Genomic DNA, 12,110 nt, shown 5'->3' with positions numbered 1-12,110 from the left:
GATATGCCAGAATGTAAAAACACAAAAAAACAAAAATCAAAAGTAACACTCATGATGCTTTTAACAAAAAAATGTAAAAAAATAATCCCTATCAATTTTTTTCTTCTTACTTTATAAAAGTGGAGTCAGGTTTAAGATATGATTCTAATTTTTATTATTTATTTTTTCTTACGAGAAGCCAAATTCTCTGTGAACTAACAAATATTGATTATTTTTAGGAAGAGTGGACCAAATTAAAAACTCATTCATGGTCCCTAATAGATTTTCCGCGAGGAATCTTTCACCATTTACGATGTTCCTTATCATATCTCTCTTGAGAGCAGCTTTTTTTCCCAATCTGTCATCTTTCTCCCTCTGCTTCATCAGAAAACTCAAGTCCGTTTAACAAAATGTTCTTTGTTTATTAGTATCATTCTCTCTTGTTACCATGACCCCACTTTTGAATTTAAAATAATACACACATCACCCTTCCCCAATATGCAACTTCGTCATTTAAATTCTTAATCGCTAACAGTAACAGAAAAATGTAAAATGATTCTCAGCTACTCTTGTTCATAATATTAATTGCAACAGGTAATTGAATTGTTTTGGACTAAGTTTCTTAATATATGCTTTCTTTTATTTGTGAGCAAAGATGTTAAGCAAAAATAAATATAGAATATAATAAAGAAGAGTTTATTTATAAATAGCATTTTTATATGGAAGTAAATAAGAGAATAAAATGAAAATATAAAGCTAAAAGTGAGTTCAAATATATATATATATATATATATATATATATATATATATATATATATATATATTAGTTACTTGAAAATAATGACAACGAAAATGAATATGCCCTATTACCTTTTTCTTTTATGAGTTTGTTATATTTAAAATATAAAAGCTGATAAATCAAACTTATCATATAGATTAGATGAGATTAGGATAATAAGTTAACATATTAAGAAGTAATTCTTTGTTTGATTGGAGAACCAAATTTTTGTTACCTAAAATCAAACATCTTTTGACTAAACTCTGTTTGACAAGTGTTTTTCATTCTCTTGAATTTGAAAACTAATGTAGAAAGATCATCTATTAATGAGAGTAAAGTCGGTAAGTGAATAAAAAACTAAGGAATGAAAAATATAAATAAGGAGAGTGAATCTAAGTTGATCCTATATGAGCATTCTATTATATTATTTTGTGAATCAACCTCCTCATTATACAGCACCCAGAATTTGGTTAGTAACAGGTGTAATCATTTTGAACGATCATTCATTATTACTGCATACATTTGGATAGTTACAAACTTACTTAAAGAAAGGAGAATGAACTATAATAAACAGTGAAATTAAACCAATCTCCAAGTTACATTAGTTTAGGGTGCAGATTTGTGCCTGCAAATAACTCTACACCTCAAGATCCTATCCTGAACATAGAAGCCTGGCACCACCATGATCTTAACCCTGTTTGAACCTTGTGATCTCTGTCTATCAGCAACCAGATCTTCCATAAAGTGAGGATCAAAGCTTCTGTTCTCTTCAACCCTTAAAATTCCCAATGAAGGGTTGAAAGAAAAGGCCAACAAATGTAGCAACCATATGCACTTTGCTGCCACAAAGAAAGCCTGAAGGAGTTGTTCAGGCCAAGGCCTAGTCCAATTCAGTGTAGTGATGATGCAACTCATTTTCTGGTCACAGAATTTACTAAACTCTTCACTGTAATACTTAGTCCCCTTTCTCAGCACCTCGTTCCAGCTCAAATTCCTAAGTGCAACAAACGATGAGAATTGTGCTTGACGATGCTGTCGAGGGTCTAAGAATTTTGTGCAGCCATTCTTCTGGAACACACTGTTCTCAAAGTCTTGGTAGAAGGCCTGGTTTATGAAGGCTTCAAAATGGTATAAAACTGCCTTTGAGTATTTGGAATTCAAGGAGAGTCTATATGGTTGGAGGAGCAAGTTCAAGTTGTCCATCAAAGATTGATCATTTTCTTCAATCTGGCATATAAGGGTCTTGCAGAATTGCTTCACTGATAACCTTGATTCTGACACTATCTGCAAGAAGCCCTCAACCATAACATCCTCACTCACAGGCATCAAATTTTCCCCATTTCCATCAAAGGGTGTTCCTCTATGGGGAGAGTTGTTAAACTTTTCAGAATGTGTGGTTTCTTTGCTGAGAATTGCTTGCCTCAAAGCTTTCTTCAACTCTTCACAGTAACTCTCCAAGTACTCAAGCTTTTGTTTCAGGTCCCCCAGAGAAGATCTCATCTCAGAAACTTCCATCAAAGCAGCATCTCTACTCTCATTTGCCTCCATCAGTTCCCTCTTCAGTGCCTCAACCGACATTACTCTCATGTCCTTGAGAACCTGAGAGACTTCCTCAGATTCTGTTCTTGCCGGGGAACTCACATTCTTATGCTTCTTCTTGAACTTAGGGAACAACCAGGAAATCACACCTTTACTTTTTGGCTGGGTTTGAAAAGAAGCATGAGAATCTGTGAGGGGGACAACAATGTTGGAACTCCTATTGTTCCTTGTGTTCTCATATTCAGTAGTTATGACAGCAGGATTGCACCTATTGCAGGAAGACAAAGGCCTCAAATCCCCCGAACTGTTTCTCCTCCTGGATTTGAAGTAGTCATTTGCAGGCGATGTTTGAAGAACAGTGATATGATTTGTACAAGAACCACTCACAGATTTGGCATCATCAGCAGGACACATGTGAGAATCATGGTTGCCAAATCCAAAAGGTAGCCCCTTTCTTGAACTTGATTTCTCCTTGTAATCTGAGGGAGCCATGCTGTTCCCTCCATCTACACCATTCTCATCCCAACTTTCTGATACTGTTCTACTCCTTGTTGGGTTCTGATGTGCCTCGTCTTCATAACTCTGCCAACGATTCTATCGTTTAGAGACCAATTGTTCAACATAAAAGAAGAAGCTAGACAGAGCAAAAGTCCTAAAAAGTTGAGTACTTGAGGCACAATTTTTAATGTTTCCATGAAAAGCTAAAAGAAAAAGGTCAAACCCAATTCTCGTTTTATGTTTTCATTTCAATATATTTCATGCATAGTGTAAAAAGTGATGAATGCCAAAAAATAATGAAGCAAATTACATATTCTTACTGGTGTGAAAACAGGGTAATCTTGGGCAGAGAAGTGAGAAGCAGGGGAAGGTGAAGGGAATCTAACGTTGGTTGTGCCTGGGCTACTTCCTTGCGTTAATGCAGCATGAAGGGCTCTTAGTTCCACTGCTTTGGCTATGGCGGTTTGAATTTCTTCCCTTGTTATGTCAGGGTTGTTGCCGTTGACGCTTTGGTTGTTATGGCTCTGTAAACTTTTTGCAGTTGCAGTTGCAGTTGCAGCCATGAGGCACAACAGAGGAAAGAACAGAGTGGAGCATGTAATGTAAATGCCGAGAAGATAATATATGCACTATAATAATATTGATATCCTTGAAAATTTTAATAGACAAGTGAAAAAGAACAAAACGGGTTTTCAAGTGGTGGGATCCAACGGCTGGATTTGGTTTGATGGCTATTATTTATCTGTGGTAAGAATGAGATATTGGAGAAGCAGAGGTATACAAAGGGTCACGTCTCAAACCCAATGAAGTGAGCTTTGTCTCTGTTCTCGTAAGAAAACTAATGGTGAGCACATGTGAAGAGCAGAGAGAGATAGGAGTAATTTTCCTTTTTGGTACAAGAGTTTGAGATAAGTAACTTTTAACCACATAATCATGTTTTCTTATTTATATCTAAGGGTACATGATGTGTGTGTGTTTGGTTAAGCATCTTGAAATGTTGGTTCCATGTTAAGCCAAAAGTTACCATTTGTAGTTTTTGCATTCTTGGTTAGTTTGCTGTCAAAAAATTGAGAATACATACATCGGAAAAGTCAATCTAAACTCACTGATAAATTTTCATTTTTTGATTTTGTCACTTTGAAAGTGATTTACTTGGCATTGGTCTACACCAAAGATTACACCTTTTTGACTCTGGGTGCATCGCAGCACTGTGAATTGAGTTTACCTAAATGCCCACACGTTAGGAAAATTACCAGAAAGCTGAATTAGGTGGTAATGGGAAGTTCCATTTCTTCCACTATATATGCTGCCTCATCATACCTAAGCTGAAGTAGTGTTCAGCTTTCAATTTGGAGACTTTTTCAACCTAGTGTTGCTTTAACACTCATTTACCTTTCGAGTGTAATCGTGACTTCAATATGTTGCCTGCTACAAAGAACTGTTCAAAAAGCCATCAAACACTTCACTTGCTCCTTATATGACAGTGATGAGGAGTAGGTGAATGAAAAATTTAGCTAAATGTCTTAACCCCAGAAGAAGAATAGTGAGGTTAAAACACTGTTTAACATAATTAGGTAAAGAAGATTATATCCATTATTTTTAAAGTTTAGAAACGGATTTGAATTTGTCGTCCAATCATTTATTCCATGCAATCTTGGTGACCCTTCATGAAAATTAAGATGGTAAACCTGTCAATGGAACCAAAGGTCATTGGGAATTTTCAAAACTGGAAAACCAATAAGCTAATTCATGTGTTGACCTCAAATTTGAGCAGTTAAAGGTGTTTATGATGCAGAGATAGGGAAAGTAATGTTACATTATGTTGTGTATTTTTGTTTCACATTTGATCAGCATTAGAGAGTTGAAGTGGGTGAGGTTAATATTGTCCAAGCAGTGGAAGTGATATTGAGCCGTGCAAGGGTTCAGTTTTTTGGGCCAAAAGAAGGAAAATAAGCAAAAGGTTGAAAAGAATCCAAAAACTTGCAGACAAGGAATCCTACAAGACAGAAAGGCAGAGTGGGGACCAAGTGGTTAGCATCTTTGAGAAATGAAAATTACAGAATGCCCTGGTGAGGCCATATATAAGTACAAGTCCTCATAGGGTAGTTTTGAAATTGAAGAAGGTTTTCTTGGTTGGATAATTGGAAATGGAATTCCATGTAGGACAATTGAATTGTTTAATGAGGAGGAGTTCGTTGAGACAGTGACCACCCTTTTTCTTTCAATCACATTATTTTATGACAATTATGATCCCAAAGCCTAACCCAGCCAGGGAAGTTAGTAGGATTTGTTAAACAAACACATGCAAAAAGTGTCTTTTCTTGTTTATTTGATAGCATTAGCGTAGATGCCTGATTAAATTCTTGTATTTTCTTTGAGCAAGGAATACGACACAAACATTTCACAACCACTAAAGAAAACATAGCAGGTAGTTTAGCTATCCTTTGGAACACAGATGTATTTGGTTTTGACTAAGTTCAGTCTTCTCCTAACCACCAAATATAATGTTTGTTCCCACCCAACGAATCATAGGATGCTCTTACAACATTCAATAAAAACGGTGTTTTTTTTTTGTACTTAAAATTCGATTGGCTGAATAAATGCTAAATGGTTTAAGGTTTAGCAGACTGAAGTCAATCCATATACAGTTGTTGCTGAAGCAGCGGTTCAAGGGCCATGATCAAATATTTGTTTTTGGTAGCATATCATAATATATGAATTACAAAATTGAGAAAGACGATAGTTGAGATAAATAGTCCACAAGCAATTTTAGTCACTAATGACTAAGTTTGGATGTTGAAAATCTCACATCGACTAAAGATAAGATATATGGTATATGGGTTCAAACCATATCTTACAAGTTGGTTTTGAAAGGTTGAATTATGTTTAAAGTCCAGTTCTTAAAGGTTTTAGAGTCATACGAAAATTATACTAGTCAAATTTATTGTTGGTTGAACCCATCATCTCATTCACTGTTGAACCGCTATCAGATCAATCATTAATATTTAGTCTTACACTCGAGATATATTTGTCTGGACGTGAATGCGTTGAAAATCCCATCTTCTATAAAAATATGATTTTATAGAATTGAGTTAAATTTAAAGTTGATACTTAGGTTACAGTTCAATTAATTTTTTGAGTCTTGCAATTTGCTTTAAGTGAAGCTGGAGGAGATTCATTTTCAACCAGAATCCAATTCATAGTTGGTAGATTATGAACCATTGGATTCATTGGTCTGTTTATAATGATTCTTTGACTAATTTAGCATGTTTCCGGCGTAGTAAGGATTGAATGACAAAAAGTTTTACACATACATTGTTTCCTTTTCAAAATGTTACTTTGTCTCTTCTTGATGCTGTTTTTGTTTTTCATGGCTACTGAGAGTTTCTCACCGAGACACTAATTATTGGTGAGTTATTTCATTGGAAGGACCAGTTTTTACTTTTGGAGTTAAAAAATGGCACCTTTGTTTCACTTGCTTAATGCTAAGAGAAAGATGTTTATGATGTCACAATTTGAGTTGATTGGTGCAACAGATATGTGAAAAGGAACAACAAAGTATTCAGCAAGATCATATTCCAAATATTTTACATATTTTGTGTTTGAAATTGAAAGTTTAATAACTTACCATGCTTGAAAATAAACATCAAGGAGCTATCTTAGTACCTTTATTCTAATGACATATTTTACTACTATTTAACCCAAAACTTCAAAAAATTTGGTTTACAAATTTTTTCATTGTATTTAACTTTGTCATTTTTTTTAACGTAAAACTTAGACACCCTTAACTTATTCCTACCAAAAAAATATCAAAACAAATTCTTCTTGAGAAAAGAATTTTGAGACACTTATTATTTTAATATTTTGAGTTAAAAATAATATCTTTTAAGTTTTCTAGGTCATGTTTATGATTCATCGGTGTTGTAGAATCTTTCCTAATAAAAAAAGAAAATTATATTATAACAATTAAATTTTGACAATTTTATCTCACAATCTGAATTATCAGTTTTTAAGTAATTTTTTATTTTTTTATTTTTTTTATATTCAAAATCGACTTAAAATATGTCGATTCATATTGTAAGAAAAATTTGTTAGTATAGTATCATTATCCAATGAAAAAACCTAACAATTTCGTTCTGAACCATGGTCCTTCAAAAATGGATGTGAAATGGGACCAAATATGGATGAACAATGGCGTAAGGTTTACTCATGCAACACACACACCAGAGCACGTAGCTTTCGGTCTATTCTTCAATAATTGGCATCTTTAGCAACCATAGGAATTTTATTATAAAAGAGTGTGACAATGGCTGGCAAGATCCGAAGCTTGCACACAAAAGGGAAACCTCTCTCGACTTTCAGACAAAACACCACGGAACTGTGTCTCTCTGTCACAGACCCACACATACATTCATATTAACTTCACTACAAACTACTAATGCTTACGTACCACTTCAAACCTTACCATTTCCAAATTATTCTTTCTTTTCACTCATCCTCGCTAGCTTGAAAGAAACACATCATTCCAATTTCCTTGTCTCTTTATGGGTAAAAATTAAGGAATGAATAGTAAACACCATCTTGTTAGGTATATAGAGGAAGGGGTTTTACTGAAGAGAACAAACACCGATGAGACCTGAGTCCAACTACATAAAACATTGACATCACTCTCAACCCAAAACCTTTGGATTTATGGGTCTTTATCTTTATATAGTGCTCTTGGATTCCTACCGCTATCAGCCACCATTGCATGCTTCTTTTTTTGTCCTCCATAAAATCACAACAAAGTTTTATCCTTTTGTGTATCCCTTCTTCGGATTAACGTATTGTAAACTGAAGTAGCAGTTGCTACGAAGTTACGTTGTATATACTATAATAATACTATATAGTACTACCCTTGTCCTCCTCGTTAAATCATTTGTTCTTGTTTTTCCATGTTTCGCCTTAATTGTTGCATTCTTCTCTGTATAGACATGTGTTGCTTAGTTACCACTCAATCGTGTTGTCTTCAAACACACTGCATTTTGCTGTTTCTTTTACTCCTAGCAGTGGTCTTAGGTTTGTGCAGAAGCTATTGTGATTTGTATGATTGTGGATGAACCATCGAATGTAACAAATATGAAAAAACAAAATACGTGTGGCTTAATGGTGAAGTTCTTGGAACAAATTCACCTTCACATGGGTTAGTTGAAGTAGAGTCTCCCCAACTAGGAACAGGACGGGACAACTCGGAAACTTTAAAGTAATTTGGTTTGAATTTCGGACAAATTAAAGTAATTTCAAAACTCAAAATGAAAATTCTAAAGTAGAGAGTAAAATTAGAATTTTCAAGTGTACAGGGTGAAGAAATAAATAATGGAGGTGCAGAGAGAATCAGCCAGAAAAGTAACGTTTGTAGTTGTTTCAATGACAAAAATTCGAAGGAAGTATTTGTAGTTGTTTCACAATAATAGATATCACTGGGCCTCAACAATAATATCTAAACTTGAAAAAAAAATTGAAGTAGCCCGCGCTCTCCGATGAAACGAAACAACAAACGCTACAAAATTAAAGTTGCCGCTTCAACAATCGAATCTCATTGGTTCATTTAAGTATACATGGATCGCAATTGTGACCGTAGATTAATTAAAAATGGAAGGCTCAGATATATCGTATCATCTATGTCGTGTGTATAAATCTTCCTTGGAATATAGTTCCATTACACTACAAACAAACAATTTTGGATCTGGAAGTGATTTTGCAGCTAAACAAGCACTAATTCTTCTCACCAATGGCGCGAACCAAGCAAACTGCGCGTAAATCCACGGGAGGCAAGGCTCCGAGGAAGCAACTGGCCACCAAGGCAGCCAGAAAATCTGCTCCGGCAACCGGCGGCGTGAAGAAGCCTCACCGCTTCAGGCCGGGAACAGTTGCGCTCAGAGAGATCAGAAAGTACCAAAAGAGCACCGAATTGCTGATCAGAAAACTTCCGTTCCAGCGTTTGGTGCGAGAAATCGCTCAGGATTTCAAAACGGATCTCCGTTTCCAGAGCAGTGCGGTTTCTGCTCTGCAGGAAGCTGCGGAGGCTTATCTTGTTGGACTCTTCGAAGACACAAACCTTTGCGCCATTCATGCCAAGCGCGTCACCATTATGCCCAAGGACATCCAACTTGCTCGCAGAATCAGGGGCGAGAGAGCTTGAGTTTTCATAATCTTCTGTCTCTGTTAGGATTGTTTAGACTGTCTTTAATCATGGATTCAGTTGCTTAAATGTAGATGAAAGAAAATGAAGGGTTTCTAGTTAAAATTGAAATTGTCTCCATTGATTATTATTTATTTATCTTTCCATTTTATGCAGAACTGTTATATCTTATTTATTGAATTACAAAGTTTTCATAGATTGCATGGATTGTACCTTTGTTTCATTTACTGTTAGAAATAGTTTTAACAGAAGGTATGCTTGAACCTTTAGTTCGTCTCAAAATAGATATTCTTCTCTCTTCATTATTGTATCTTATAGTGAATAGGTTTACAAGGTTTATCTACCCTAAACCCTTCAAAAAATGAATAGGTTTGTCTCATCTGTTTGGGTAGTCGAGTTTGTCGAACCTGTGTGGTCAAGTAAGGCTGATATGTGTTAATCGTCGGGTCTCTTCATTTTAAGCGTGACATCACACAGAAAAACATAATTTTAGGATTGTTAGAAACATTTGTAAGCGTGACATTTGTAGAAAAACATAATTTTACAAAAACATTGTGACAAAAATAAAAAATGTTACGGATACAAAATAAGACCATGAATAGTTTTAGGATTATGTGATGTGGTTGTATTCGACTAATAAACCTTTTCTTAATAAATTCTTACAATTTAAATAATCTTTGAACAAGTAATTAACTATTTTCTGATCGCCAAACACAATTAGTTTTGTTTACAGTGCACAATTTGCTTATTAAAATTATAATCTGATTTGAAAATTTATCTTTTGATACGAATACAATTTTACTCAATAATCAGTAATATAGATTATGGAAACCCAGCTATGTGGAAAGATATGATAAAATAACTCAGGTGAAACATTGACTAAGTAAACATTTCAAGAAAACCATACCTAAGTTTTACTCAACTTTGCTTTTCTCTTAAATTACTATATTGCATATGTTAGAAATAAAACGAATTTTTCGATAAAAAGTTTCAAGCACATTACAGAGCATTTCATAACCTAAAATCTGAACTAAACAGCACATAAACCCTATCCAAGTTTAGCCACATGCAAATTCTACATTTAAGCCCTCTCGCCTCTGATTCTGCGTGCGAGTTGAATGTCTTTGGGCATAATGGTCACTCTCTTGGCGTGAATAGCGCAGAGGTTAGTATCCTCGAAGAGTCCAACGAGATAAGCCTCAGCGGCTTCTTGAAGAGCAGAGACGGCGCTGCTTTGAAACCTGAGATCCGTTTTGAAATCCTGGGCAATTTCTCTCACCAGTCGCTGGAATGGAAGTTTTCGGATCAGAAGTTCAGTGCTTTTCTGGTACTTTCTGATCTCCCTCAGAGCCACCGTTCCTGGCCTGAAGCGGTGGGGCTTCTTCACTCCACCGGTGGCCGGAGCAGACTTCCGAGCAGCTTTCGTTGCCAATTGCTTTCTCGGCGCCTTACCACCGGTGGATTTGCGTGCGGTTTGCTTTGTACGTGCCATTGATCTCTCACACCAAAAACCCTTTTATCAAATTCTGAATTCTGCGCAAACGCTTGAGGGATTTGACGTTGGTGTAAAAGACTAAGGTGAAGTTTGGGGGTATATAGGTAATGAACACAGGTAGGGGGGAATTTTGAAATCTTTTAGGTTTGGGAGAATTAAGAGAATCTTTAAAACCTAAAATTCCAACCGTTGATGAGCATATGGATCGACGATTTGTGTGTTTTCTATTATCCTCGCACGGATCGCGATCCGCGCCACAATCCTATTAAATACATGCAGTACATTTCTGTAGCGGATTTTGTTTTCCTTCTGTTTTAATAATTTTCATTTTATTGTTTGTTTAACCAAATAATAGTTTTTAATTTTTTTTTCTTACTTTTATTTATTCTTTCTTGACTATTCCTGTTATTAATATCAGCGTAATCACTTTTTCATTGCACACGTGTGTTTACACATTTTAAATATGTGTAATATTATACTAATAGATGATAATATTATAAGTAAAATATATTAATAGATAATAATATTGTAAGTTAGTATATAAAATAAATTATATTTATTAAAAATAGAATGAAATATATCAGAAAAGATGAAAGAATAATAATTGATAAATAAAGTAAAATATATCAAAAATTTAATAAATAATTATATTTTAAAGAATAAAATTAATATTTTAAAATGTGAACACAAAAAGAAAAAATTCTTTATATATTTTTATAGAATATTGTATTACAAAATACATATGTTTATTTTAATACATATGAAATTTACAACAATTGAATGTTTTAATATAAATATATAAATGTTATATTATGGCTAAATTTTAATATATTTGAACAATTTTAGGTAAAATTGAATTTTGAATTTTAATTAAAATACAAATTGTTTTAAATATTGCTCATCTGTTTAAAAATTACTAAATTACAAATGAAAGCAATAGATAAAAGAAGATATGGGATTAACCTGCAAGAGGAGTAAGTTAAAAAACAAACTGTAAAGAGCTAGTCCATTTAGACATAGATTTGTCCACCCCATAACCATGTTAGGTGAATAGTTAATAAGCAATTGTATAAAAGTTTAGTGATATTAATTTTTGTATACTTTGTGATATGTACTTTAGTAAAGTTTTCTTTCATATTTTATTGTTGTATTTGATGTTTTCTTTTTACACAATTACCATTTAAAAAAAAAAAAAAACCAATCCAGTTCTTTCAATCAATTTTTAAGATGTTATAAAGTTTTGAATTTTTTTAAGCTAAACGCAAATTATATAAACAAAGCTAGTTTAGTTAAATATATTGAGATGTAGATTAAAATAAATTGACAAAAGAAATTAAGTACTTAATTAGTGAGCGAGAGTTTATCAATCTATAATAGAAAGTTTTATTACGGAATGATTGTTTAAAACAGATATTAAGCTATTATAATGTATTTATTTTGTTATTTGATTATTGTTTATTAACGTAAAGTTTAAACAAAAAAATAATCAATCTAATATGAGTAAATACAAATATATTGTCATAATTTTAATATTGATACTCTTCACTTTTGTGTTTGTGATTATTCTGACAGCCATAAAAATATTGTATTAAAAGTTATAACTTTAACGTTTGATTATTTAGATTAAAGAATCAAATTCT

At 33.7% G+C, this 12,110-nt stretch overlaps 3 protein-coding genes across 4 annotated transcripts; 1 reads left to right on the top strand and 2 right to left on the bottom strand.

Annotated features, from left to right (window-relative positions):
* Positions 1-1,243: 1,243 nt before the first annotated feature.
* On the bottom strand, positions 1,244-3,614 carry LOC114185955 (IRK-interacting protein-like). Of its 2 annotated transcripts, none has more exons than XM_028073945.2 (2): positions 3,115-3,614; positions 1,244-2,878 (listed from the first exon to the last, which is right to left on the bottom strand). In XM_028073945.2, exons 1-2 carry the CDS (start codon positions 3,355-3,357, stop codon positions 1,364-1,366), a joined length of 1,758 nt encoding a protein of 585 aa, XP_027929746.1. In that variant the 5' UTR covers positions 3,358-3,614; the 3' UTR covers positions 1,244-1,363. The 2 variants fall into 2 exon arrangements, with proteins under 2 accessions (XP_027929746.1, XP_027929747.1); XM_028073946.2 differs by having other exon boundaries at positions 3,105-3,344.
* Positions 3,615-8,500: 4,886 nt separating this feature from the next.
* On the top strand, positions 8,501-9,086 carry LOC114184046 (histone H3.2). The gene has a single exon (XM_028071280.2). The coding sequence runs from the start codon at positions 8,565-8,567 to the stop codon at positions 8,973-8,975; it is 411 nt and encodes a 136-aa protein (XP_027927081.1). The 5' UTR covers positions 8,501-8,564; the 3' UTR covers positions 8,976-9,086.
* An 846-nt stretch (positions 9,087-9,932) lies between these two features.
* On the bottom strand, positions 9,933-10,583 carry LOC114184930 (histone H3.2). Its single transcript, XM_028072340.2, has one exon. It carries the CDS (start codon positions 10,465-10,467, stop codon positions 10,057-10,059), a length of 411 nt encoding a protein of 136 aa, XP_027928141.1. The 5' UTR covers positions 10,468-10,583; the 3' UTR covers positions 9,933-10,056.
* Between the last annotated feature and the right edge of the window lie 1,527 nt (positions 10,584-12,110).

Source organism: Vigna unguiculata, chromosome 5, assembly GCF_037176805.1.
Source record: "Vigna unguiculata cultivar grain cowpea cultivar isolate G323 ecotype 2 chromosome 5, ASM3717680v1, whole genome shotgun sequence".
Classification (NCBI taxonomy): domain Eukaryota; kingdom Viridiplantae; phylum Streptophyta; class Magnoliopsida; order Fabales; family Fabaceae; genus Vigna; species Vigna unguiculata.
The sequence above is the reverse complement of the archived record's forward strand: the minus strand, read 5'-3'. Positions and strand labels throughout refer to the sequence as shown.